Source organism: Lepidochelys kempii, chromosome 16, assembly GCF_965140285.1.
Source record: "Lepidochelys kempii isolate rLepKem1 chromosome 16, rLepKem1.hap1, whole genome shotgun sequence".
Taxonomy (NCBI): domain Eukaryota; kingdom Metazoa; phylum Chordata; order Testudines; family Cheloniidae; genus Lepidochelys; species Lepidochelys kempii.
In genome coordinates, this window is record NC_136395.1 from 6,050,129 (window position 1) to 6,076,808 (window position 26,680).

A 26,680-nucleotide genomic window follows, 5' to 3' on the forward strand; every position below is an offset into this window, starting at 1 on the left:
AAATGTAGCTGAAATCTCACAAAGTGTAACTTTTTTGCTCAGAATCTGGTCAGTTCTGTAAGTTAGACAATCAAACAAAAACTGCAGCATTTCAAAGAAGAGACGTAGAAATGATGGTTCAGTGTCCAGCGGCATGTCTATGTGTTTTGATGCCGGAAGTGTCATTTCATGAGCACGCTGGAGGTGCGGGGTCAAAAAACAAAATTTGGGGGGCTGCGAAGTAGCCAGGAACAAAACTATAAATATTGTTTGTAAATGTCACCCAAAAGAATGCTGCATTTTTGCCTAACTGTAACCTGCACCCAATCCATTGCTCCTTGTGTAATTCATTTGGCCGCTGGGGAAGCAGGCACTTGTTAAGCCCATGGGGACAGCACCTGCGTCAAAACGACGGTGCCCTAAAACCGCTCCTTGTGTATGTCTGTGGAGCTGAGCGGGGAGCCTGTATGTCAGGGTCTTGCCCCTGGTGGATAGTCACCAATAAGCTCTTTTGCCACCATCAGCCATGAGAGAGAGGGATTCCACCAGCTCAGATGCTGCAGCTTCTGCCTTTGGCTCCTCAGGGTCCTTGCTTCAAGACCCAACAGCAGCCAGAGTTTTGCCCTTGCTGCGGGAGGGATGGGGCGAAGGTGACTGCCTTGTGCCAACCCCCCGTCCTCTTGTAGTTTTCAGGGAAGTGGTTGCTGGTTGGTGTGGCCTCCAAATGTGACTACCTAAGAGAATATAATCACCAGCTGGAAGCAACAACCATGGCGGTGGCTGCCTCTGAAGGGAAGTCGCTGGCTGTCAGTACCTTCCGGAAACTGTAAGTGGCCCAGCGAGGAACGCGTGTTGGGCCGGCAGGCTGAGCTGGATCAGACGCCCTGACCTCCCGTGCTGTGTGCTCTGAGCTCGGCTTGTAGGACCTGCTTGACGACCCCTGGGGCTCAGCTGCAGCCCTTCCTCACCCCAGGCCACCAGGCCTGACGCCCCGTGTGAGAGCCGCGACAGCTCCGTGGTGCTGATGCCGGTCAGTGTGAGATGCCCGGCTACCCCAGGGCCCCCTCTCCAGAGCACTGCAGCTTGTTCTGCTTCTTTAAGCCACTCCCTTAGCACCCCCTAGTGTTCTCAAGTAGGTACTGCAGGTATGCTCACCTGTTCCATTCAATTACTACAAGGCAGGTGGCTACCTCCTTACCTCGCACAAGTGCCAAGGGAAAACTGTGAACTGTGCTTGAAAATACAGCTTGTAATTAAAGCTCTTAATTCCAGTCAGCTTTTCTGAGTCTCCTGTGGGTGGCAGCGGCTCTGCAGCGAAGAAACCTCTATTGTGAAGTCAGCAGTCTGGGGGCCTCATGGCAGAGCCTGCAAACAACTTCTGCCTGGCTCTACCCAGAAGATATTCCAGCCCAGTGTGTAGGGTTTGGCCTGCCCTTGCAGTTCCTCAGCAGGGAGCTCCTCATTCAAGGAAAAGAGGAACAAACTGGAAGGGAGGGCGGTGAGGTTTGGAAGTGTGGCCCTGATTCAGCACAGCAATTAAGCACATACTTGGCTTTAAGCAAAAGGACTCAGCCCCGTTTTACAAAGCACATGCTTGACTTCAGTGGGCTCAAGCACACGTGGCTAAGAACTGGGCTGGTTCGGGGCCCACAGCAACAAAGACCTCCATTAAGGCTGAAGGCAAGACGTGGGGTCACAGCTGAGCTGGTAATGCAGAGAGGGCGTTGCAGCACTGGGCCAACGTGTTATCTGCTGCTGACCCTGCTAAAGCAAGATTTCCCCCCCACTCCACCAGACTGCTTTGGCGTGATTAGAAATGGAGAGGAGAATCTCAGTCACTTCCCAGCCCCTTTGCCTGCAGAGAGAACCTGGAATATGAGGAGAGAGAAAAAACTATCCCTGGTAAGGGAGGAGACGCTGCAGCTTGGGGGCCTAACGATGCTACCCATGTGCACACACACACACATTCACATGAACACACATGTGTGCACAGGCACACACATTGAAAACTCAGGCCCAAAGGAGTCACTGCACTACCCTTCCCCCAAAGCCTCAGCCTACTCCTGTGTGTAGTGTGGTGATGCTGCAGGCAGGCATCTGTCCCCTTGAGGCATACTCCTGAAGTACAGTCCCACTGTGATGGGATCCCTGGGTGCAGCCTGGGACCGTGGGATCGCTGTGCTCCCTGAACTCTCTCCAACCTGGGCTGTCTCTCACACTCCTTGCTGGTGACCAGCAGCAAACCCCTCCAGGTGCTGTTATCACTCAGCACCACTGCATGTGGAGACTCCACACCCAGCTAGATTGCATGAATGCTCCCAGAGCCACTCATGAATCACACAGAGAAAGGCACCAGCCAAATCCCCCAGCTCCCAGCACTGTATCCCAGGAATATACCATCTTGCACTGCTCAAGATGAATAGTGCAAATTTGTTAATTGGTTCCCCACTTCATCAATGGAAAGTGGACATACACCAGCCTTTGCAAAACAGCAGATTTGCCACACACTTCATACAGACTCACTGGTAAAGATAAACAGTTAAACAAATGTATTGACTATAAAAGATAGATTTTAAGTGATACTAAGTGATAGGCAAAAAGTCAGAGTTAGTTACCAAAAGAAATAAAATATAACCAAGCAGCCTAACCTCTCAACCCTATTAGACTGGGCAGCAACTAGTTTAAGAAGTTTTTTCTCACCCCACTGGATATTGCAGTCCTTAATATATAGATTTGTCCCTTAAATCTGGGCCAGTCTCCTCTGTTGCAGTCTTCAGTCTTTCTCGCAGTGCCTTTGTTGCTTGCAGCGTAGGTGGGGGCAGGAGAAAGGCCAAGCCTGGGCCCCGTGTGTTCAGTTTTATACCCTCAGTCCATGTGCTTTTAGAACACAAGCCCAGGCATGTCTGGGGGGCATTGCTGAGTCTCCGGGCAAGGTTGAGCAATATCCCTGGTGTGGCCTCATGCAGGTGAGTCATTGAATTGTAGCTCCCTTGCTGGACAATGGCTGCTGATGGGTTGTTTGACACCCTGCCCAGGCGTTGGTTACTTTCCTTGCTGTTGCCTCTGGAGAGCTAATATCTGCCTGATTCCCCAACTTACAGCATGTTTTAGTGACCACCATACAACACAATCTCATAACTTCATATGCGTTAATGATACACATCTATGGATAGAGAAATGACTCTCAGCAGATCATAACCTTTCCCCTGATACCTTACAAGGCATGCTTTAGATGTAAGATCACGATTATATACAGATGAGGAATAAGGAGGAGGGTTACAGGGTGCTCCCCCAAGGTACAGAATGTCATACCCACCCACAGGCCTTGCAGGCTGACTCTCTTCAGTGCTTTGGCTGGGGGTGCGGAGGGGGATTGCTCATTATTTCCTGGCCACATTCCCTTTCGTAGTGTCCCCAAATGTGCCTTTCTCTGACCTTTCCCTTTTCTTTGCGTGAGCGCACAGGGCACTGCCTCCGGGCACTTTCTGGCTCACCTTCGGTTCAGAGCTGGCAAGTGAGCCAGGGGTCAGGCAGCTACCTGGCTTTGCATTTGGTCACTTCTTTCCCTGGGATGTTTGATGTAATGTGATAAAAACAATTGCTAAAATCCTGGGCCCACTGAGGTCAATGAAAAAACCATTGACTTAAATGGGCCCAGAACTTCACCCAAAAGCCTATGCTCCCTAGTGACCCTGACCTCAGAGGGAGTTTAGCTTGGAACTCACTACCATGTAGCTGTGGATATTAATTTAGAGCCAGCTAGTGTATGACTTGCTGGGCCCTGAAACAGGTCTCTGTGGATGAGGGGAAAGCAGTGGACGTGTTATTCCTTGACTTTAGCAAAGCTTTTGATATGGTCTCCCACAGTATTCTTGCCAGCAAGTTAAAGAAGTATGGGCTGGATGAGTGGACTATAAGGTGGATAGAAAGCTGGCTAGATTGTCGGGCTCAACGGGTAGTGATCAATGGCTCCATGTCTAGTTGGCAGCCAGTATCAAGCGAAGTGCCCCAAGGGTCGGTCCTGGGGCCAGTTTTGTTCAATATCTTCCTTAATGATCTGGAGGATGGTGTGGATTGCACCCTCAGCAAGTTTGCAGATGACACTAAACTGGGAGGAGTAGTAGATATGCTGGATGGTAGGGATAGGATACAGAGGGACCTGGAGAAATTAGAGGATTGGACCAAAAGAATTCTGATGAGGTTCAACAAGGACAAGGGCAGAGTCCTGCGCTTAGGACGGAAGAATCCAATGCACCGCTACAGACTAGGGACCGAATGGCTAGGCAGCAATTCTGCAGAAAAGGACCTAGGGGTTACAGAGGATGGGAAGCTGGATCTGAGTCAACAGTGTGCCCTTGTATCCAAGAAGGCTAGTGGCATTTTGGGCTATATAAATAAGAGCATTGCCAGCAGATCGAGGGATGTGATCATTCCCCTCTATTTGGCATTGGTGAGGCCTCATCTGGAGTACTGTGTCCAGTTTTGGGCCCCACACTACAAGAAGGATGTGGAAAAATTGGAAAGTGTCCAGCGGAGGGCAACAAACATGATTAGGGGACTGGAACACATGACTTGCGAGGAGAGGCTGAGGGAACTGGGATTGTTTAGTCTACAGAAGAGAAGAAATGAGGGGGGATTTGATAGCTGCTTTCAGCTACCTGAAAGGGGGTTCGAAAGAGGATGGATCTAGACTGTTCTCAGTGGTAGCAGATGACAGAACGAGGAGTAATGATCTCAAGTTGCAGTGGGGGAGGTTTAGGTTGGATATTAGGAAAAACTTTTTCACTAGGAGGGTGGTGAAGCACTGGAATGGGTTCCCTAGGGAGGTGGTGGAATCTCCTTCCTTAGAGGTTTTTAAGGTCAGGCTTGACAAAGCCCTGGCTGGGATGATTTAATTGGGGATTGGTCCTGCTTTGAGCAGGGGGTTGGACTAGATGACCTCCTGAGGTCCCTTCCAACCCTGAGATTCTATGATTCTATGACTCTCTTCGCCTAAACTGTCACCAGACACCTAGCCCAGCCCCCTTCCTCACCCCTTAAGGAGTGTCAGAATAATGGCTGCTTCAGCAACCCACATTTCTTGGCACTTTCAGTTCCATTGTTTAAATGAAGGCTGCCCACAGCGTGTGGGTAATGCTGACAGGTAGGTAATACCACCTCACTGCCATCTAGCACTTGTCATCCATGGAGCTCAAAGTACTTTCCAAAGAAGGTCAGTATCATTATCCCCATTGTACAAGTGGGGGAAACTGAGGCACAGAGTGGGGAAATGAGTTGCCCAGAGTCACGCAACAGGCCAGCAGCAGACCCCAGGTCTCCTGAGTCCCAGCCCAGTGCTCTACGCACTTAGAAAGGAGGAACGTAACAATGTTTCATATTAATACTTCATTGCACGGCTGCCTCCATAGCCCATGAGGCCTTTCGCAAGGTGGGGGAGGCTTATCAGCCTCTGTTTACAGATCAGGCACATCCTCACTTTGGGTGAGTTTTAGGTGTCTGATATTAGATACCTGGGTGTCTAAAGCTGGGCACCCAGGGTGGAGGGAACTAACTTCGAGGTCAGTGTGGCCAGATTTCAGAACTCAGGGCCAGAGTTTTCAAGAGCTCAGCCCCCAGCAGTTCCCACTGTGACACAGACACATTTTCCAAAGAGCTCAGCACCCAGATGAAACTCTGGCCCATGTAACTTACCCAAGCTCCCGCAGCGCTGAGTCAATATTAGAACACAAACTGTGCCCCCTGCATTGACCTCTCCCTGTAACTCATTCTGAGCATGTAAAAATAACACCAGCAAATGAGTAATACGTAAACCAGGGCAATAAAGAAAACAGCAGCAAGGTGCAGCCACGAAAGTGGAATGCATCACATCTGAAACCTTTGCTCTTTGATGGGTCCTTGCCAAGCGGTGGCTTTTCTCTGGCTGGGTCGGAGGAATCTAACACACATGCTGTCTTTCTCCCTTGACATGCGCAGAGATGGAGCATGCTGGGAGATTAAGCAGCAATACTGCTCCACCAAGGCCAAGGGGCGATTCCTCCTGAAAGGTGAGTGAGGAGCTGGGGCTGGAGGAGGTTAGTGTGGGGTGTGTTTGGCGTGTTCCTAGGCAGGACTTTGAAACAACAAAGCTAGCGACAAGGCACGAGCTGGTTGAGCTCCCAGATCTGCCCGTTATTAGCATGGCAGGAAATATGGAGGCTGGTGAGCATGGGGCAATTCTGCTTCGCCAAGCTGTTGTTTGACCTTCTATTGATGTTTGCTCCCGTAGGGACTCCAGCTGATGATCAGGGCATAGCTTGTGGGTGGAGAGGCCCGTGTTAATTCTCTGGCCCCCATCAGCATAGTATGTGAACATCTCACAATCTGTAATGGAAGAGACAAGGTGGTAGCTCATATTAGAACCTAAGAATGGCCATACTGGGTCAGACCAGTGGTCCATCTAACCCAGTGTCCTGTCTTTCGACAATGGCCAATGCCAGGTGCTTCAGAAGGAATGAACAGAACAATCATTGAGTCGTCCTGTCGTCCACTCCCAGCTTCTGGCAGTCAGAGGCTTAGGGACAGCCACAACATGGAGTTGTGTCCCTGACCATCTTGGCTAATAGCCACTGATGGCCATATCCTCCATCCACTGATGGGCTTATCCGGACAAGCTTTCGAGCTCCACAGAGCTCTTCTTGTGAAGCTCGCAAGCTTGTCCCTTCCACCACCAGATGCTGGTTCAATAAATCACCTCCCCAACCTTGTCTCTCTCATACACTGGGACCAACACAGCTACAACAACTCTGCAACAGTCCTTCATGTATTTCTCCTCACACACCCCTGGGGGGCAGGGCTGGGCTATTACCCCATTGTACAGATGGGGAACTGAGGCACAGACAGGCTGAGGACCAGGGTTTTAAAGTACTTAGGCCTCTAACTTGTATTGTGCAAGGGCACCCACAAAGCACAGGGTGGAGCGGCGACTCAACGCCACGTGTCCTGAGTCCTAGGCACATGCCATAACCACTGAACCACCCTTTCTTTCTCTGGCCAGCCTTCGTTGTCTAGCTAGTGTCACTGCAGTTAGTACAGAGTCTAGCACAATGGTGCCCTGGTCCCTGATCCCTGCCCGGGGTCTCTACACACTATCATGAGACCAGTCCATAATTTGCTATCCCATGGCTTTGGCTCCTAGGCCGTGGCAGCAATGTGGATGTGGTGGTGGGGGAGACAGACTACAACAGCTACGCCATCCTGTACTACCAGAAGCTCCGGAAGATCTCCATCAAGCTCTATGGTGGGTGTGCAGACTCATGGCCTTGCCATTAGCTTCCCTGGGGAATTGCCTCCCCATGGAGGGGCACTGAGGCACAGTGGGGCAGACAGACTGGGGGGAATGTTTGGACCCAGCGGGCACTAGTGGCCCTCATTGGGTAGGGCCCAGACAAGCTGCCCCAAGTTTTGTTTGCTTACAGGTTAGATTGGGGTGACTTTGCTCAGCGCCCCAGCTTGTGTCATAGGGCATTTCCTCCAGGCTGCTCCCTCCTATTTCAGGGCTATAGCCATGGGGTCCAGAACCAGCACTGTTTGTGCTCCGGCTGCTCCCCACACATAGGGGTGGCACCGTGCCAGAGGGGTAGGGCTCTGCTGTGGGACAATGTGAGGGCAGTGGGGCTTTGGGACTGATTCTATTTCACGTGGCAGCAACGCTTCCTGGAGGCTGCAAATGTCTTGGTTTGAGGCTGGGCTCAATTGTGCGGTAGGAATCACACTTGCTCATGTGAGGGCTGAATTTGGTCTGGTGGCTCCAGACACTGGATGGAAGATCACCAGCCTAGGGCTAGAGCTGGGCTTGAAATGCTTTTCCTGCCCCACAAACATGTTTGAAATGTTGAAAAATGGCCCCATCCAGAACAGAGATAAAAAATCGAAATCTCAAAAATGTTCACAAACTAAACATCAGAAAAAAATGTCAACTGCATCATTCAAAATGTTTCATTTAAATTTTGACTATTTAAAATGTGGGTTTCTTTAGTATAAGTAGTTTACACCTCTAAATGTAGAGTTGCTTTGAAACAGAGAAACTGGAATGTTTTCTTTAGAAAATATCAAAATGAAACATTTCAACAATTTCAAAAAAAAATTTCTGAGTGGAAATGTTTGTCAAAACTGCCCCTTTCACTGGGAAAGTTTCGCTTTCAACAAATTGGCATTTCCGACAAGAAATGTTCCATAGAATGGTTCCTGACCCACTCTCCACAGTCACTGCTGTCCTGGGGCCGAACACAGTGCCTGCCATTGGATTCTCTTTATTTCACCCCTCCCAAAGGACGCAGCGTCCGGGTCAGTGACGCCATCATGGGTAAATTCGAGCAGCGCATCACAGAGATGAACTTGAACGAGGACTTCACCTACTACTTCCCCACTTACGGTGAGTTCTGGTCATCCTGCTCAGTGCAATGGGGGGGTTTCATCTTCCTCTGCAGCCTGGGGCACAGGCAATGTTCCCTCTAATGTTTATATTCATGTGTGGAAAGAATTTTGTTATGTGCACTCATATGGAGGTGATGTGTGGCGGGAGTGGGGCCGAGGGGTTCGGAGTGTGGGAGGGGGCTCAGGGATGGGGCAGAGGATTGCGATGCGGGCGGGGGTGAGGGCTTTGGCTGGGGGTGCAGGCTCTGGGGTGGGGCCAGGGATGAGGGGGTTGCGTTGCGAGATGCCCTGGGACTGTGATGGGGAGAGAGGACTCCCCCCAGCCCTTTCTCGCCACAGCAGCCCGGGGCTGGGGTAGAGTGTCTTTCCCCGCCGCGGCAGATCGAGGGAAGTGATTATTCCCCTCTATTCGGCACTGGTGAGGCCACACCTGGAGTATTGCATCCAGTTTAGGTCCCCCACTACAGAAGGGATGTGGACAAATTGGAAAGAGTCCAGCGGAGGGCAATGAAAATGGTTAGGGGGCTGGTGCACATGACTTACAAGGAGAGGCTGAGGGAACTGGGGTTATTTAGTCTGCAGAAGAGAAGAATGAGGGGGGATTTGATAGCAGCCTTCAACTACCTGAAGGGGGGTTCCAAAGAGGATGGAGCTCGGCTGTTCTCAATGGTGGCAGATGACAAACAAGGAGTCTGAAGTTGCAGTGGGGGAGGTCTAGGTTGGTTATTAGGAAACACTATTTCACTAGGATGGTGGTGAAGCAGTGGAATGGGTTCCCTAGGGAGGTGGTGGAATCTCTATCCTTAGAGGTTTTTACAGTCCGGCTTGACCAAGCCCCTGGCTGGGATGATTTAGTTGGGGTTGGTCCTGCTTTGAGCAGGGGATTGGACTAGATGACCTATCTTCCAACCCTAATCTTCTATGATTTTATGATTGGTGCCTCTCCCTGGCTGAGGCAGCTCTGGGGCTGGACGAGAGTCACCTCTCCCCACTATGCACCTGAACGGCCCTTGATAGCCTGCTGTGCGGCCGCTCAGCTTAGAGGGAACTTAGGGCACGGGTCATCGGCACAAACTTCCCCTCTACCTGGAGGGTGCTCGACCCCGCTTCCACCCAGGCCCCACCCCCACTCCACCCCTTCCTGCCCCTGCTCCGACCCCGCTCCACCCCACTACACTCCTTCCCCCAAGGCCCCGCCCCACCTCTTCCCACCCCTGCTCCCCCGCCCTGCCTCTTCCCCACCTCGTTCTTCCCCCTCCCCCGAGCGCCCCCCATCCTTGCTCCTCCCCCTCACTCCTGAAGCCAACCTGCACTGCACACTGTGAAACAGCTCTTCACGGTGGGCAGGAGGTGTTAGGAGGGAGGAGGAGGAGTGATCATCAGGGCCGCCAGCAGGGGAGAGGTGCTGGGGGGGCGGGTGGGAGAGGGGGAGCTTGGCAGCCAGTGGATGCTGAGCACCCGCTAATTTTTCTCCGTGGGTACTCCAGGGCTGGAGCACCCACGGAGTTTGCGCCTATGGCATGAGTGATTTGCTGCTTCAAACTAGAGGTTCTGGGCCTATTACAGGAGTGGGTGGGTGAGGTTCTGTGGCCTGTGATTAGCGGTGGGTCAGACTAGATGATCACAAGGATGATCCCTTCTGGCCTTAGTCTGTTAGTCTATGAAGATGGGCTTGAGGACCCCCTGGTGCTGCAGTCTGCCCGAATGGCTGTCCCCCTGGCCTAACTCCCAGCCGGGGAATAGCTCCCAGTGCATTTGATCCAGGGACAATGGTGTTTGCTCCAATGCTCTTGCAGGGTGTTCTTGGCTAAGGGCACAGCTCCGCCACCATCCCGTCCCACCCCTTTGTCTTGTCTTGCCAAAGCAGCTTAGCTTAGCTTGGCCACCTGCAGCTTGGGAGTCATCAAAGCCCAGAAACACCCTGTAAAGCATTATTTCTGTAGCACCCAAAGGCCCCGGTGAGGGTCATGCTGGACCTGGCCAAACAGAAGGTTGCCAGAGCTCCGAGTCTAAAGCAGGGCAGGCTCTGTGGGGCACTGTGTAGACTCAGATGGGGTGGGGAGCACTGGGGAACTTGTCATCGCTGGTGGGTATCTTTCCAGACAGAAGCAGAAGGAGGTTGTGGCAGGGCAGCTGGTCAGGGAGCTGGGACGCAGATTTTAGGAGGTGCTGGTAAAGCAGAGCCCCCAAGGTCCCATGGCCCTGAGCTACTGTGCCCTTTTAGGATGTGCTCGAGGCCTGCATGGGGCGGCACGATGATTTCTTAGCAGCAGCAGGTGAGCGGGCCCAGAGGCTGCTGCGAGCGGTTGTGAGAGGTGTGGGCTAAGGAGCCCTGGCCCGCTAGTGCAGGGGTGGGCAGGAAACAGCAGGATTTGCTCCAGCCTGGGGATTCCCGGGGAGAGGAGCTGCTGAGTGTGCCTAAGTTGTAAGGGATGTGTGCCCATGAGCCAAGGGACAACTCATTGGCACTTTGCCTTGGGGTCTATATCAGCTGACACCAGGTCTCTTGACATGAAAGCCCAATGCCCCTCACATCCATGGGCCAGGTGTAAATGGGTGTAGCTGGTATCCATTCACTTCAATGCAGCGATGCCAGTTCACATCAGCGCAAGGCGTGGGGCAGTGGACCCGCCCTGTGCTTTGGGGACAGGTGGGGTGCTGGACACTGACATGTGGCCTTTGTTGCAGGGTTCTGTGAGTCCACAGATCAATTTCATCTGCTTGATGGTGAGTTACAACCCCCCAAGGCCCGGCCGGCAGGACAAGTGCCCCCCATGTCCCCCATCAGCCTGCAAGGCCTAGTGGGTGGCATGGGATTGTGCAGCCCCAGCTCAGCAGGGAGAGGGGCCAGGGGGAGGGCAGAGGGAAGGAAGTGGAAAAGTCTCCTTCCCGTCATCTAATGCCAGCCTCAGGCAGCTCTCCCATAGACCACAAACTGGTGTCTGAGTGGACTCCCTGGGGATGGGGTCAGATGGGGGGGCTGACTGGGATGGAGGATGGGGTCAGATGGGGGGCCAGTCTCCTCTGTTGGAGTCTTCAGTCTTCAGAGTGTCCTTGTTGCTTGCAGCATAAGGTGGCAGGGCCGTCCCTACCCATACGCAAACTACACAGCTGCACAGGGCACCAGGAAATTTGGGGGACCAAATTGCCCCAAATTTCCTGGTGCCCTACACAGCTGCGTGCTGCTCCAGTGGCCAGCCTGATCCCCTGGCCGGCTGAGCCTGCCAGGAAAGCTGCCCCCACTCCTGCCGCCCCCCGCCCCGCCTCTTCCCACCCCTGCTCCTCCCCAGCCCGCGGGGGACTGCAGCAGGAGTTGGGTGCGCCCTGCAAACACTGGGTAGCAGGAAGTGGAGTGACCCGGCCCCAACCCGCTCCGCCAGCTCGTGCTGGGGGGCGGTTACCCCGTGCCCCCAAGCCTGCTCCTGCCCCCCACAGACCTTGGGTGCAGCCCCCCGCCCCGCACGGAGGCCTGGGGATAACCCCCTGCAGAGGCATGGGGCCAGCCCCCTTCCCCCCTGCAGGGGGGCTGTGTAAGGCACCACAATATCTAGGGACGGCCCTGTAAATTGGGGGCAGGAGAAAGACCCAGAAGTGGGCCCCTGTGTTCTGTTTTACATCCTTAGTCCATGTGCTTGGAGAACACAAGTCCAGGCATGTCTGGGGGCGTTGCTGAGTCCCAAGGTGAAGCAACACACACACACACACACACACACACACGTCTTCCCTTGTCATTGACCCTGGAGAGCTAGTATCTGGGCGCTTCCCAAACCACAGCGTGTTTTAGTGACAACCATACAACACAGTTCATATAATTTCATATGCATTGATGATACACGGATTTAGATAGAACAACGGCATTCAGCAGATACCTGATACCTTACACGGCATGCTTTATATGCAAGATCAAAATTATGTATAAATGAGGACTATGGGGGTTACAGGACTCTCCCCCAAGCAGGGCCGGCCTTTGGCATAAGCAGCATATACGGCTGCAGAGGGCATCCGAAAATCTGGGGCCCCATTCCCCTCGCTGGCCGCGGCTGGAATCCTCCCTTCTCCGGCCCCTGTCCTGCGCTGGGCCGGCGGGCTTCTCCCCTGCTCCCTCCCTCGCTCCTCAGCAGCCCGGCCCCGGCCCCGGCCCACCACCGCCCGGAGGAGTCGGCCCTGGACCCTGCCTGCCTGCACCGCTGGGTCTCCAGCCCAGGGCCAGGACAGGAGGGGCGAAACTTCCATGTTAGTCAAGGGAGACTTAAAGTGACAGTGCGCTCACTGTCTCTCACACCTCCCTAACACACACACACTCTGTCTCTCTCACACAGACTGGCTCTCACACCCACATACAAGAGTCACAGTCCCCCAGTACAGATTGTCACACACACACAGTCTCACACTCCCCAACACACTCTCTCTCTCTCTCTCACACACACACACACACACACACATTATTGTTGTTGTTATTACTGCTTGGTACTTCCTGCCAAAATGCTGTGGTGAGCCAGGTGGCAAGGGGCTGCAGGAGGGCCGTGGGCTCTGGCAAGGTGCAGCCCCCATGTGACAGCGCGAAGCCGGCCTTGAGCCTCTGCCGCAGCATCTGCTGCCTATGAAGCTCCGTGTGTGTCAGCAATGGCGGAGGTGGGGGGTTGGGAGTCCGCGGGCAGGGGTGGTGGCTGTGCCCCCTCGACACACTGGGGTCAGCAGCGCTGGCTGGGGACGGCCTTCAGTGGAGCATAGGGGCACCAGTTTAATAATACTGCATAAGGCCCCATAAATCCTAAGGGCGGCCCTGCCCCCAAGGTATAGAATGTCACGAGGGGCTCCCTGGGGCATGGGGGACAGGGTCAGATGCGTGGGGCTCCTTGGGGTGTGAGGGATGGGATCAGATGGGAGGGCTCCTTGGGGCATGGGTGACAGGGTCAGAAGGGGTGGGGCTCCTTGGGGTGTGGGGAATGGGGTCAGATGGGGAGGCTCTCTGGGGCTTGGGGGACAGGGTCAGAAGAGGTGGGGCTCCTTGGGGTATGGGGGACAGGATCACATGGGACGGGGGCTCCCTGGCAGGGGGGAAATGGGGTCCATTCCAGGGCAGCGGGCTCATACCCCTCTCATTAATGTTTTGGGATAAGGAGGCATTTCTCCAGTCCCCATCATTGGCTCTGAAGGACGTCCCTTATCTCTTCAGAGGAAAGCGGACTGAAGGGCAGTGGAAGGTGCCTGCGGCCCTTGGCAGTGCCCAGGTGGTGCCCCTCCCCTCAGCCCCTCTCTATTTGCTTTCCAGAAACGAAGATTTAGGTGAAGAGGGAAATGCCAGAGACTGCGGGAGCCAACCAGCCATGTCTGCAGGCATACTGAGCGCAGGGGCTTGGCCACGGGAGCTGCCAGTGAATTCTGTGGCCCAGTTATTCAGCCAGGGCTGGGGAGCTCCAGGTGGATGCTGGGCCAAGGAAGTGATGAAGGGGTGGGATTGGGGTCTCCTCTGTAGTCCTAACCCTAGTGTTTGTTCACTCCCAGCCCTTGCTCCCCCTCACTCCCCAGGCTCATGTCTCTTCCACATGATACTACCACACAAAGGCGGATTTGGGTTTTGTGGGGCCCTGCGCCAGAGCAGTGGGGCCCGCTCCCCATCCCTTCCTCCTGCAGTCCTCCCCAACCCCTTCCGTGCTCCTGCCAAGGAGTGGGGTTGGGGTGCGGCCAGCAAGAGTACCAGGCAGGCAGAGCGGTTCGGGGCACAGGGGCACCCATTTTTCTGGGGACCCCAAATTGGCCAGGGCCCCTGGGCACAGGCCCCGTTGGCCCAGTGGCTAATCCATCATTGCCCCCATGCCCTTCTGCGGGATCCCCTGCCAAGTTGCCCCTCACTGCTACTGCCTCCCTCCTCTTACCTGATTCGGTGCTCGCTCTTGTTGCTGTCCCCAGATGGGCTGTGAGCCCCCATGAGGAAGCCCTGCTCTCTTGACACTGACGCAGTACGGCCCTGCAACCCTTCAGCTTCCACCTCCTGTGCGCTGCCCCTGTCAATTTCTCAGGGCCTGGCTGTGCCCGTTGTGCTGGGCTCAGTGCAGACTGGCATGGAGCAGATGCCCAGCTCACGCTCTTTCTCTGGAATCCACAATAAACGCTGGCCAGGCTGGGAAGGCCCCTGTGCTCCTTGCAGATGGGGAAAGGACACAAGTGTGCCAGGAGGGTTGGGCAGGTGGGATTCTCCACTGCAGGGGCCCCATACAGTTCTAGCTCCTGTGGTGAGAGTTATTCCTGCTGCCCCAGCAGGATATTCCTTGCAGGAGCGTTGTGCCATTCAGTGCCATTCACCCTGTGGGGCAGGAGGCATGAGCAAGTCTGCAGCCCTTCAACAATCCGCTTTGCTGGCGATGTTTCCATTGCCCCTTGCCCCATTGGCTCTGTGGGTCCCAGCCCCAGCCCTGTCCCCTTATCACTGCTTCAGTCCCTGAACATGGCTGATCTGCGGCACCCTGCGCTTTCCCAGCAACGTCTTGAACAGCTGATCTGGCCGGGACTCGGGGACACACGTCCATTCAGTCAGAGTCCCCCACGGGGTTAAATGCTAAGGGGCTGAAGCTGAAAGGAGAAACCCCCTGGCATCAGGGCCCCACTCAACCAACCAGCTGGGCCTCTGTGCGCTGCACAGACCCCTCTACCACTCTGACCCCTGCTGCCACTTAGATCAGAGCATCCGCAGCAACCCCAGGCATGTGACCGGTGCCCTGTACCCACGGCTGCAGTGCTGGCCATGTGCAGCCCCCTCCCCTGCAGGCAGCCCCCTCCACCATGGTGCCAACCAGGTGCAGCCCCTTGCACTGTGGGTGCTGGCCACATGCAGCCCCCTCCCCTGTGTGCAGATCCCACCGTGGTGCTGGCCACATGCAGCCCCCTCCCCTGTGTGCAGATCCCACCGTGGTGCTGGCCACGTGCAGCCCCCTCCCCCTGTGTGCAGATCCCACCGTGGTGCTGGCCACGTGCAGCCCCCTCCCCTGTGTGCAGATCCCACTGTGGTGCTGGCCACGTGCAGCCCCCTCCCCTGAAGTGTCACAGTCCCCTGCGCCATGGCTCCAGACATGTGCAGCCCTTCCGCCACTGTACTGGATCCACAGAGGTGCCAGTCCCTCGGGGCATCTCCTGCAGACACGCAGCGAATTGTTCCGTGCCATCTCCACAGCCGCACCAGCTGCTTTGGGCAGTACCAGCCATGCGCCACATCCTCCGCAGAGACACCAGCCGCCTGCAGGGCAAGCCGAGAAGACCCAGCATTGCACGTGGAGGCACCAGCCCCATTCAGCATGACGGGGCCACTCACATCCTGCCCCCCTGCACCCAACTTGGCGCCATCCCTGTGTCCCTTGTCGCCAGCCCGAAGTTACAGCTCACCCAGTGCTGAATTCCAGTCCCAGATGCTCACCCACGTACTTGCCACTGTGCCCTTCCGGCCCAGGCCTTTCTCCTCCTCCCCAAAGAGACAGTGGGATCCCTTGACCGGGCTAGTTTGACCCGAAGTCCCAGAATTCCAGTGAAGGTATCCCACAGTCCACTACGAGAAGAATCCCAGAGTAATAGCGCCCATCAGTGGGACAACGCACCCTGCGACACCTGCCCAGAACGCTGTGCGCTGATGCAGGGAGAGATGGGTCAAGGCTGGCTGCACGGACCCACTCCTTTTGGATTAGTTATTCTGCAAAAGTCCATATGATCATCTACAAAACACTCCCCACGTGGACAAGCCACAGCTCAGTGAGCCCAGGGGCATGCACTGAACAGAACTCAAATCTCCCACCCATTGGTCCCGTTTACTGTGTGGCAGGACCTAGCTATGACACGACAGCACTGCAACCTGGTTACACATGCTCCAGTCCTGCAGGGCAGGTGCAAGCAAACCATCTTGGAACTGTGTTCCCCAGTTGTGCTGTTGTTATCTACTGAGTGATACTAGCTCCCCTATGTGCCAGGGGCTTCCCAAACACCTCGGGCTGGCCACGCGCCGAGGAGGGGGATGGGGGAGAGTGAGAGGACAGACCAGTATGCGCAAAAAGAAAAGAAAAGGAGGACTTGTGGCACCTTAGAGACTAACAAATGTATTTGTTAAAATTTGTTAAAATAAATATGTTAGTCTCTAAGGTGCCACGAGTCCTCCTTTTCTTTTTGCCAATACAGACTAACACGGCTGCTACTCTGACACCAGTATGCGTCACTCCCCACAGAGCTGGCTCTGTAAGAGGGATTGAAAGGTGGACAGGGATAGAGACCTTGGGGTTGAGGAATATACCTGCTTAGCAAGGCTGAGCCAAGTTTGATGTGTGCCGTGTCGGGAGCTCATCCCGTGCAGCCTGGGCTGGGATGTTTCCAGGCCATGCAGAGTGGTGACTGGCAGGAATGTTCAGGAGGGAGAGAAGCCCCTGCATGAGCCCCGTGCTTTTGCTGAGTGGACACCGGGATTGACAGGACCCTGCTGGGAGGGTGGGCTTGTAGTTTGCAGAGAGGCCCAGGGGAGCAGTACTGTTTTCGCCCACGCCCAACCACTGGGGTTTTGCAATCTTTTGTCTGAAATTCCTAACACATGTTGTTTATCGGGGGAGCTTACGTAAGGCAACCCCACTGACCCTTCCACTGTGTTCTCTGCTCATTGTTCCTGCTTCCCATGTGTCAGGCAGTCACATTCAGCTGGCAGCTGGCAGTAACTCCTGGGCATCTCACTGCTCCAGCCCTGGTAGAGCAAAATGCCTGGGACCCGTGTCCTGCTGGGCACCACTGTCCCGCAGCAGCAGAAGGATCACTGCCAGCAGAGGCACCTATGTCTTGTCGACACCCTTTGGAGAGTCAAGATGCTAGCCCTGGTGTCCTGGCCCACACCCCACAAATCTTCCCCCTGCAGTTTCAGACAATTACAGCTTGCTTTGTTTTCTGTCCACATGTGCATCATGTTGCTGTGCCCTCCTCCCCAGAGGTGGCTGTCATTCAGTGATTCTAATATGGGTACTTTGGACTCCTTCGTGATGAAAGGTGCTGTAGACATGAATGTCAATCTCATCATTGAATCCCCCCTCACATGAAGCCAGGCCCTTGTTCACAGGTGACCTACCTAGTTCACTCACCTAGGGTATGTCTACACTACGAAATTAGGTCGAATTTATAGAAATCGGTTTTGTAGATAGCGTTTTTATACAGTCGATTGTGTGTGTCCCCACACAAATGCTCTAAGTGCATGTAGTCAGTGGAATGTGTCCACAGTACCGCGGCAACCGTCGACTTCCGGAGCATTGCACTGTGGGTAGCTTTCCCGCAGTCTCCGCTGCCCATTTGAATTCTGGGTAGAAATCCCAGTGCCTGATGGGGCTAAAACATTGTCGCGGGTGGTTCTGGGTACATATCGTCAGGCCCCCGTTCCCTCCCTCCCTCCCTCCGGGAAAGCAAGGGCAGACAATCGTTTTGCACCTTTTTTCTTGAGTTACCTGTGCAGACGCCATACCACGGCAAGCATGGAACCTGCTCAGATCACTTTGGCAATTAGGAGCACATTAAACACCACATGCCTTATCCAGCAGTATATGCAGCACCAGAACCTGGCAAAGCGATACCAGGCGAGGAGGCGACGTCAGTGCGGTGACGTGAGTGATGAGGACATGGACACAGACTTCTCTCCAAGCACGGGCCCTGGCAATGTGGACATCATGGTGCTAATGGGGCAGGTTCATGCGGTGGAATGCTGATTCTGGGCCTGGGAAACAAGCACAGACTGGTGGGACCGCATAGTGTTGCAGGTCTGGGATGATTCCCAGTGGTTGCGAAACTTTCGCGTGTATAAGGGCACTTTCATGGAACTTTGTGACTTGCTTTCCCCTGCCCTGAGGCACAAGAATACCAAGATGAGAGCAGCCCTCACAGTTGAGAAACAAGTGGCAATAGCCCTGTGGAAGCTTGCAACGCCATACAGCTACCGGTCAGTCGGGAATCAAATTGGAGTGGGCAAATCTACTGTGGGGGCTGCTGTGATGCAAGTAGCCAACGCAATCAAAGATCTGCTGATATCAAGGGTAGTGACCCTGGGAAATGTGCAGGTCATAGTGGATGGCTTTGCTGCAATGGGATTCCCTAACTGTGGTGCGGCCGTAGACGGAACCCATATCCCTATCTTGGCACCGGAGCACCAAGCCGCCGAGTACATAAACCGCAAGGGGGACTTTTCGATAGTGCTGCAAGCTCTGGTGGGTCACAAGGGACGTTTCACCAACATCAACGTGGGATGGCCGGGAAAGGTACATGACGCTCGCATCTTCAGGAACTCTGGTCTGTTTCAAAAGCTGCAAGAAGGGACTTTATTCCCAGACCAGAAAATAACTGTTGGGGATGTTGAAATGCCTAGAGTTATCCTTGGGGACCCAGCTACCCCTTAATGCCATGGCTCATGAAGCCATACACAGGCAGCCTGGACAGTAGTCAGGAGCTGTTCAGCTACAGGCTGAGCAAGTGCAGAATGGTGGTAGAATGTGCATTTGGACATTTAAAGGCGTGCTGGCGCAGTTTACTGACTCACTTAGACCTCAGCGAAACCAATATTCCCACTGTTATTACTGCTTGCTGTGTGCTCCACAATATCTGTGAGAGTAAGGGGAAGATGTTAATGGCGGGGTGGGAGGTTGAGGCAAATCGCCTGGCTGCTGGTTACACACAGCCAGACACCAGGGCAGTTAGAAGAGCACAGGAGGGTGCGGTGCGCATCAGAGAAACTTTGAAAACCAGTTTCATAACTGGCCAGGCTACGGTGTGAAAGTTCTGTTTGTTTCTCCCTGATGAAATCCCCCGCCCCTTGGTTCACTCTATTTCCCTGTAAGCTAACCACCCTCCCCTCCTCCCTTCGTTCACCACTTGCAGAGGCAATAAAGACAGGTTTCAGAGTAACAGCCGTGTTAGTCTGCATTCACAAAAAGAAAAGGAGGACTTGTGGCACCTTAGAGACTAACCAATTTATTTGAGCATAAGCTTTCGTGAGCTACAGCTCACTTCATCGCATGCATACTGTGGAAAGTGTAGAAGATCTTTTTATATACATGCTTTGTGTGTATATAAAAAGATCTTCTACACTTTCCACAGTATGCATCCCATGAAGTGAGCTGTAGCTCACGAAAGCTTATGCTCAAATAAATTGGTTAGTCTCTAAGGTGCCACAAGTACTCCTTTTCTTTTAGAGGCAATAAAGTCATTGTTGCTTCACATTCATGCATTCTTTATTCATTCATCACACAAATAGGGGGATAACTACCAAGGTAGCCCAGGAGGGGTGGTGGAGGAGGGAAGGACCAGGCTACACAGCACTTTAAAAGTTTAAAACTTTAAAACCTATTGAATGCCAGCCTTCTGTTGCTTGGGCAATCCTCTGGGGTGGAGTGGCTGGGTGGCCGGAGGCCCCCCCACTGCGTTCTTGGGCGTCTGGGTGAGGAGGCTATGGAACTTGGGGAGGAGGGCGGTTGGTTACACAGGGGCTGTAGCGGCAGTCTGTGCTCCTGCTGCCTTTCCTGCAGCTCAACCATACACTGGAGCATATTGGTTTGATCCTCCAGCAGCCTCAGCATTGAATCCTGCCTCCTCTCATGACGCTGCCACCACCTTTCAGCTTCAGCCCTCTCTTCAGCCCGCAACTTACTCTCTTCAGCCCGCCACCTCTCCTCCCAGTCATATTGTGCTTTCCTGCATTGTCTGCATTGTCTGACATTGTCTGCCTCCACACATTCGTCTGTGCTTTGTCAGTGTGGGAGGATAGCATGAGCTCAGAGAACATTTCATCACGAGTGCGTTTTTTTCGCCTTCTAATCTTCACTAGCCTCTGGGAAGCAGAAGATCCTGTGATCCTTGAAACACAGGCAGCTGGTGGAGAAAAAAAAAAGAGACAGTGGTATTTAAAAAGACACATTTTCTAGAACAATGGCTACACTCTTTCATGGTAAACCTTGCTGTTAACATTACATACACAGCACATGTGCTTTCATTCCAAGGTCGCGTTTTGCCTCCCCCCTCCCCGTGGCTAGACCCTCCCCCCTCCCCGTGGCTAACAGCGGGGAACATTTCTGTTCAGCCATAGGCAAACAGCCCAGCAGGAACGGGCACCTCTGAATGTCCCCTTAAGAAAAGCACCCTATTTCAACCAGGTGACCATGAATGATATCACTCTCCTGAGGATAACACAGAGAGATAAAGAACAGATGTTGTTTGAACGCCAGCAAACATACACTGCAATGCTTTGTTCTACAATGATTCCCGAGTATGTGCTACTGGCCTGGTGTGGTAAAGTGTCCTACCATGGTGGACGGAATAAGGCTGCCCTCCCCAGAAACCTTTTGCAAAGGCTTTAGGAGTACATCCAGGAGAGCCGCAAATGCCAGGGCAAATTAATCATTACACATGCTTGCTTTTAAACCATGTATAGTATTTTAAAAGGTACACTCACCAGAGGTCCCTTCTCCGTCTGCCAGGTCCAGGAGGCAGCCTTGGTTGGGTTCGGGGGGTACTGGCTCCAGGTCCAGGGTGAGAAACAGTTCCTGGCTGTCGGGAAAACCGGTTTCTCCACTTGCTTGCTGTGAGCTATCTACAACTTCATCATCATCTTCCTCGTCCCCAAAACCTGCTTCTGTGTTGCCTCCATCTCCACTGAAGGAGTCAAACAACACGGCTGGGGTAGTGGTGGCTGAACCCCCTAAAATGGCATGCAGCTCATCATAGAAGCGGCATGTTTGGGGCTCTGACCCAGAGCGGCCGTTTGCCTCTCTGGTTTTCTGGTAGGCTTGCCTCAGCTCCTTAAGTTTCACGTGGCATTGCTTCGGGTCCCTGTTATGGCCTCTGTCCTTCATGCCCTGGGAGATTTTGACAAATGTTTTGGCATTTCGAAAACTGGAACAGAGTTCTGATAGCACGGATTCCTCTCCCCATACAGCGATCAGATCCCATACCTCCCGTTCGGTCCATGCTGGAGCTCTTTTGCGATTCTGGGACTCCATCATGGTCACCTCTGCTGATGAGCTCTGGCCAGCGTGGGAAGCTGCAGGTGACCATGCAAACAGGAAATTGAAATTCAAAAGTTTGCGGGTCTTTTCCTGTCTACCTGGCCAGTGCATCTGAGTTGAGAGTGCTGTCCAGAGCGGTCACAATGGAGCACTCTGGGATAGCTCCTGGAGGCCAATACCGTCTAATTGCGTCCATAGTACCCCAAATTCAACCCGGCAAGGCCGATTTAAGCGCTAATCCCCTTGTCGGGGGTGGAGTACAGAAATCAATTTTAAGAGCCCTTTAAGTCGAAAAAAAAGGGCTTCATCGTGTGGACGGGTGCAGGGTTAAATTGATTTAACGCTGCTAAATTCGACCTGAACTGCTAGTGTGGACCAGGGCCTAGACTCTGGATAGTCAACATCTGATGCCAAACCAACAAGCCTTCAACAATTGGATTCAAAACCACTGAGAGCTCTGAGGGGCTCAGCCTACTGGGGACCCACACGCTGTAAGTGACAGCCATCTGGGGAGCTCAGCCTAGAACCCCAGTACTTCTGCCCCTCACCCACAGACCCCTGCTGCTTAAGCTAATAGAAATCCTCTTTTATTAGCAGTGCTAATTTCAGGTCCCTTAGCCTATCTGTCTCAGCCCAGCCAGTGAAAAGCAACAGCACATCTGATTCATGTGCACATGAAGCCAATACATGGTGCTGCAGTGGAACAGAGATTTCAGTCCGATTGCTGCTTTCACACTTTCTGAAATCAATGACATTTCATGGGGGTAAATGACACCAGACGCTAGCCTGCAAGCGCAAGGTCAGGAGTAGGTGTGTCAGTTTCCAGACACCATCTGTGCTTAGAGTCAACACAGCTGGGATCCTGTCCTGGGTCTGCCCCAGATCTCTTGGGTGACCTGGGGCAAGTCCTATCCCCACTCTGCACCGCCAGTCCCCACCAATGAGCTGGGGATAACAATCCCACCCTTTGTCTTGTCTAGTTAGTCGGTGAATGCTTCAGGGCAGGGCCTGTCTCTCACTCTGTTCCCATACAGCCCCAACTGCAGTGGGGCCTCTGACACAGCGGCAATGGGTGCAACGTGGCTAATCCTCCCCCCTCGTGGGGCTTTGAGAGTGAAGTCAGGAACGTGTGTGCTGCCAGACTCTATTCCCGTGGCCAGGATGGAGGCCATGGGAATAGATGTGGCTGGCTTGTGATGCCTGTCTCTATGGACAGGTTTTTCCAGTCCAGTGGGATACTGGGTGGGGAAAGGCTGCGACCCCAGCCCCACTCTGCCTCCACCTCCACAGGACTCCTCTGCCCTGCCTGGCTTTGGTGTTGTTTTAATAAAGGATAAAGCCCCCTCTTTCTGCAGGAGAAACCGGCCGCAGCTGGACATGGGGAATGTGTGCAGGGAGCCTGGGGCAGAAAAAGCAGCTGTTACGAAAGCAGGCACCTTACATAAAATTCCCTTGGCAGGGAAGGACCTGTGGGGAGAGGCTGGGCTTGGGAGCTGGGAGCATGTTGATGAGGAAGCCCCAGCCAGGGCAGGGCAGGACTCTAGCAGGGTCTCTTTGTCTATAGCATTTGCACAGCCCCCGTTCCTGGTGTGCTGGTGCACTAGTATTCAGGAAAGTCCCTGTGTTAAGAACATGTTGCACGTTTACAGCCCTTCCCCTGCAAGGATCTCAAAGTGCTTCACAAATACAAATGCATTACCCCCACACTTCCCTGGCAGAACCTGTGTGCTACAGATGGGGAAACTGAGGCACAGGTCTTGCTGAAGGTCAGAAAGTCAGCTAGCAGCAAAACTGGGATTAGAATCCAGGAGTCCTGACTTCCAGCACTGTGCATTAGCCTCAGGGCTCTCTGTCTTCTCTTTATGAAGAGGGCTGCTCCATAGCACCTCTTATCCTGGCAAAAGGGGTTTTATTATACACATGTGCAAAGGTGGAAGCTGGCCACAGAGAGGTGGCTTGACTAACTGAGGGGCACCTAGCCGACCCAGGAACAGAAGCCAGGCCTCAGGACTGCCAGGCTGAGGCCCGACTCACTGGAGCACATTGCCCCTCCTTTGGGGCGCATCATCTCTCTCCAGTTTACCAATGAGGTGAGCAAACCCAGACACCCTCACTCCTCCAGGGAGCAGGCCTGTGGGTGCGAGTGTCTCTTTGGGAGGCTTCCACTCACTGCCCTGATCTTCATGGGCTTTTGTCCCTTTCCCTCCAGGCCTCATGTCGTGCTGTCTTCACTCAGCACTCCTCCTGCCTCAGCTCCCTGCATGGAGAGAGCTCCTGCTCCAGTGACACTGTACCAAACCCAGCTAGTGCCCAGAGCAGGACTGGATTGGGAATGGGAGGAGGAGGAATAGAGAGGCCAGGCAGGGCTTTGCCTAGGGTTTTCAGATTTTACAGATAAAATAATCCCAATGTAGGCGTGATTAGCATGTGGCTGGTTTACAGGGTGACCTCCAGAGATAAGGTCAGGCAATGGGCTGCGAGCTACAGTGCTGCCCTTGAGATCGAAATCTTTGACTGCTGTAGCATTCCTTAAACACAGGGACAGCAGAAACTCCTGGATGTATGTATACAGCTCTGCGGATACAAGCCAAGACCACGACCCTTCTCTAGCTGCTGCACAATGGGCTGATGGTAGCTCATTGCTTGAATTAGTGTTTTCGTTTCTACTGATACAATTTAGTGAAGACATGGAATTTCACCAAAGCCCAGAACCTTTCCCTCTGCCATGCAAGCTCTGGCTTACTGGCCAGAGCCTTTGTAAAGAGCAGGGCAACTCAGCTGACGAACAGGACAAAGGAGTTTATAGATGTGGAGACACTGACAACCTTGGGATTACCGATGAAGTGAGCTGTAGCTCACGAAAGCTCATGCTCAAATAAATTGGTTAGTCTCTAAGGTGCCACAAGTCCTCCTTTTCTTTTTGTGAATACAGACTAACACGGCTGCTACTCTGAAACCTTGGGATTGTTAGTATTCAGTGCAGACAACTGAGAATTGTCCTCTCTCAAATCCTTTAACTAGCAAAGGCACCTGGTCTGTTGGAGGTCACTGGACAGGAGGCCAGAGCTAGGGGGCATAGAATCATAGAATCTCAGGGTTGGAAGGGACCTCAGGAAGTCATCTAATCCAATCCCCTGCTCAAAGCAGGACCGATCCCCAATTAAATCATCCCAGCCAGGGCTTTGTCAAGCCTGACCTTAAAAATTTCTAAGGAAGGAGATTCCACCACCTCCCTAGGTAACGCATTCCAGTGTTTCACCACCCTCCTAGTGAAAAAGTTTTTCCTAATATCCAACCTAAATCTCCCCCACTGCAACTTGAGACCATTACTCCTTGTTCTGTCATCTGCTACCCCTGAGAACAGTCTAGAGCCATCCTCTTTGGAACCCCCTTTCAGGTAGTTGAAAGCAGCTATCAAATCCCCCCTCATTCTTCTCTTCCGCAGACTAAACGTCCCCAGTTCCCTCAGCCTCTCCTCATAAGTCATGTGTTCCAGCCCCCTAATCATTTTTGTTGCCCTCCGCTGGACTCTTTCCAGTTTTTCCACATCCATCTTGTAGTGTGGGGCCCAAAACTGGACATACATACATGGACATACATTCATAGTTACAACGTCCCATGCAGGAGACGCTATTTGACAGAGATTGGTGACTAGCTGGGGTGCAGTTCCACCAAAATCATGAGTCAGGCCCCCAAAACCATGAGAGTGGCTTAAAAATCATGAGATTTTAAAACCAGTCACCATTGGGCTCTTTATTCTTCTGCTTCCTGAGCCTTTTGGCAGTGGCGGGGTGGGGGGGTCACATGTTCAAGCTTTTCTCCACAATCACAAGAGCAAGAAACTGCCATGTAGGTCTTTTTAACTGAAAGCTGAGATTCAAACCTAGTCCCACAACTCCAGAAGCTGGGGCTTTAAGAAACCCCCAAATATCACAAGAGCTCAGACTGGGCTGACCGAGCCAAGCAGGATTGCTGCTTTTAGCAAACATGGGAGCCTTCTGTAGAAATGAACACAGGAACAGAATGCTAGTCAGTTTAGGTTGAAATTCAACCCAGTGCACAATGCTACATGCTCCATGCAAGCCCTGTGTGAAGGCAATGAGGAGGTAGGGGCAGGCTTGTTTTGGGCGCTCTGTACCAGGGGAATCGTGTCCTTTGTGCTTTGGATTTGTTGCCACTAGTCACAAGGGGAGGGCATGCTTTGCCAGTCATGCTTTTCTCTCGTTCAGGGGGGCCAGTTTGTTCAGCGGGGCCAGAGCATCGCCCTGCAGCACACAGCAAGGTTAGGAGGACAGAAAAAAAATGTCTCCAACACACTGAACCATGCTGTAGGGCTTGAGGTAAAAATAGACACTTCAGAAGGTAGCAGCAAAGGCCTTTGGCCAATGAAGCATATAGGGAAAGGCACAGAAAAGTGAGCTAAGGAACATAAAAAACGTAGGTGTAAAGGCACCTCCCAGGCCAGATTCATGGAAAGCAAAATACCCTGGGGCTCCATGTCTGGGAGAGGAAATGGCTTGTGTCTGTTGTCGGAGGCATAAGAAACTTTCTGCATTAGGTGGATTTGTGGGAGTGGGGATAAGACTGTAGGGCTCTGGCTTCACTGAAGTTAATGCGAGTTTGGCCAGGATTTCACCTCTAGAATTTATTCTGCTATTCCTGCAAAAGACATGGAAGAAGTAAACTCTTTGTCCCCAAGAACTCTGGTGAGATATACCATACAAAATCTGCCCTCATCAGCCCACAAAACAGCTGGGCAAGGCTATGCAAGCCTCTGAGGGTCTGTGCACTGCCATGGCTGGCCTGTGCAGGCAGAGTAAGGCTGAGTCTGCTGTTTCACTGTGATGCAGCCGTTTGGGCTCCTGCTGGAGCTCAGGCTCTAGAATCCTGTGAGGTGGGAGGGTCCCAGAGCTCAGGCAGGACCTACCCTACAAATGAAACAGCCCCACACCCCAAGTCAGCTGGCCCAGCAGCCCTGGGTTTTTAATTGCAGTGCAGACACACCCTTTTGGAAGTATCTCAGAAATGCATACAGAAGCCAGGCTTATTACTGCATTTGCACTGGGGGCCCCTAAGAGCTCTGTGGATGAGCACAAGTTGGTGCATGTTAGCGTTACGGGCAGGATGGAGAGCTGGTACTCACTTTGCTGATCGTTGGTTTGGGATCTAGGGCAGCCCATGGAATCATCCAGGAAATAAGAACAGCTTTAGGAGCAGTTGGGATCAAGGCTGAAGAGCTCAAGTCAAACCTGGCTGGGCCAGATTTCAATGGAGCTGCAATGAGCATGGGTTGT

The 26,680-nt window shown here is 53.2% G+C and overlaps 1 protein-coding gene and 1 long non-coding RNA gene across 4 annotated transcripts in view; one reads left to right on the forward strand and one right to left on the reverse strand.

The window, feature by feature from the left end:
* The window catches only part of LOC140899247 (uncharacterized), a 16,248-nt gene extending 12,294 nt beyond the window's left edge, over positions 1-3,954 (reverse strand). For both annotated transcript variants that reach the window (XR_012155252.1, XR_012155254.1), the window contains exon 1: positions 2,680-3,954. This is a non-coding gene — a long non-coding RNA (uncharacterized LOC140899247). The remainder of the gene's footprint in view (positions 1-2,679) is intronic.
* Positions 1-16,455, forward strand: part of C8G (complement C8 gamma chain) — an 18,901-nt gene extending 2,446 nt beyond the window's left edge. The window contains exons 2-7 of one of the 2 annotated variants that reach the window (XM_073314416.2): positions 666-805; positions 5,953-6,023; positions 7,154-7,255; positions 8,288-8,389; positions 11,080-11,118; positions 14,302-16,455. In XM_073314416.2, the coding sequence (XP_073170517.1) occupies positions 666-805; positions 5,953-6,023; positions 7,154-7,255; positions 8,288-8,389; positions 11,080-11,118; positions 14,302-14,312 (465 nt within the window). In that variant the 3' untranslated portion in view covers positions 14,313-16,455. Of the gene's footprint in view, positions 1-665; positions 806-5,952; positions 6,024-7,153; positions 7,256-8,287; positions 8,390-11,079; positions 11,119-13,663 lie in introns of both variants that reach the window. The other variant, XM_073314415.2, reaches the window with a different exon arrangement.
* Positions 16,456-26,680: the final 10,225 nt, after the last annotated feature.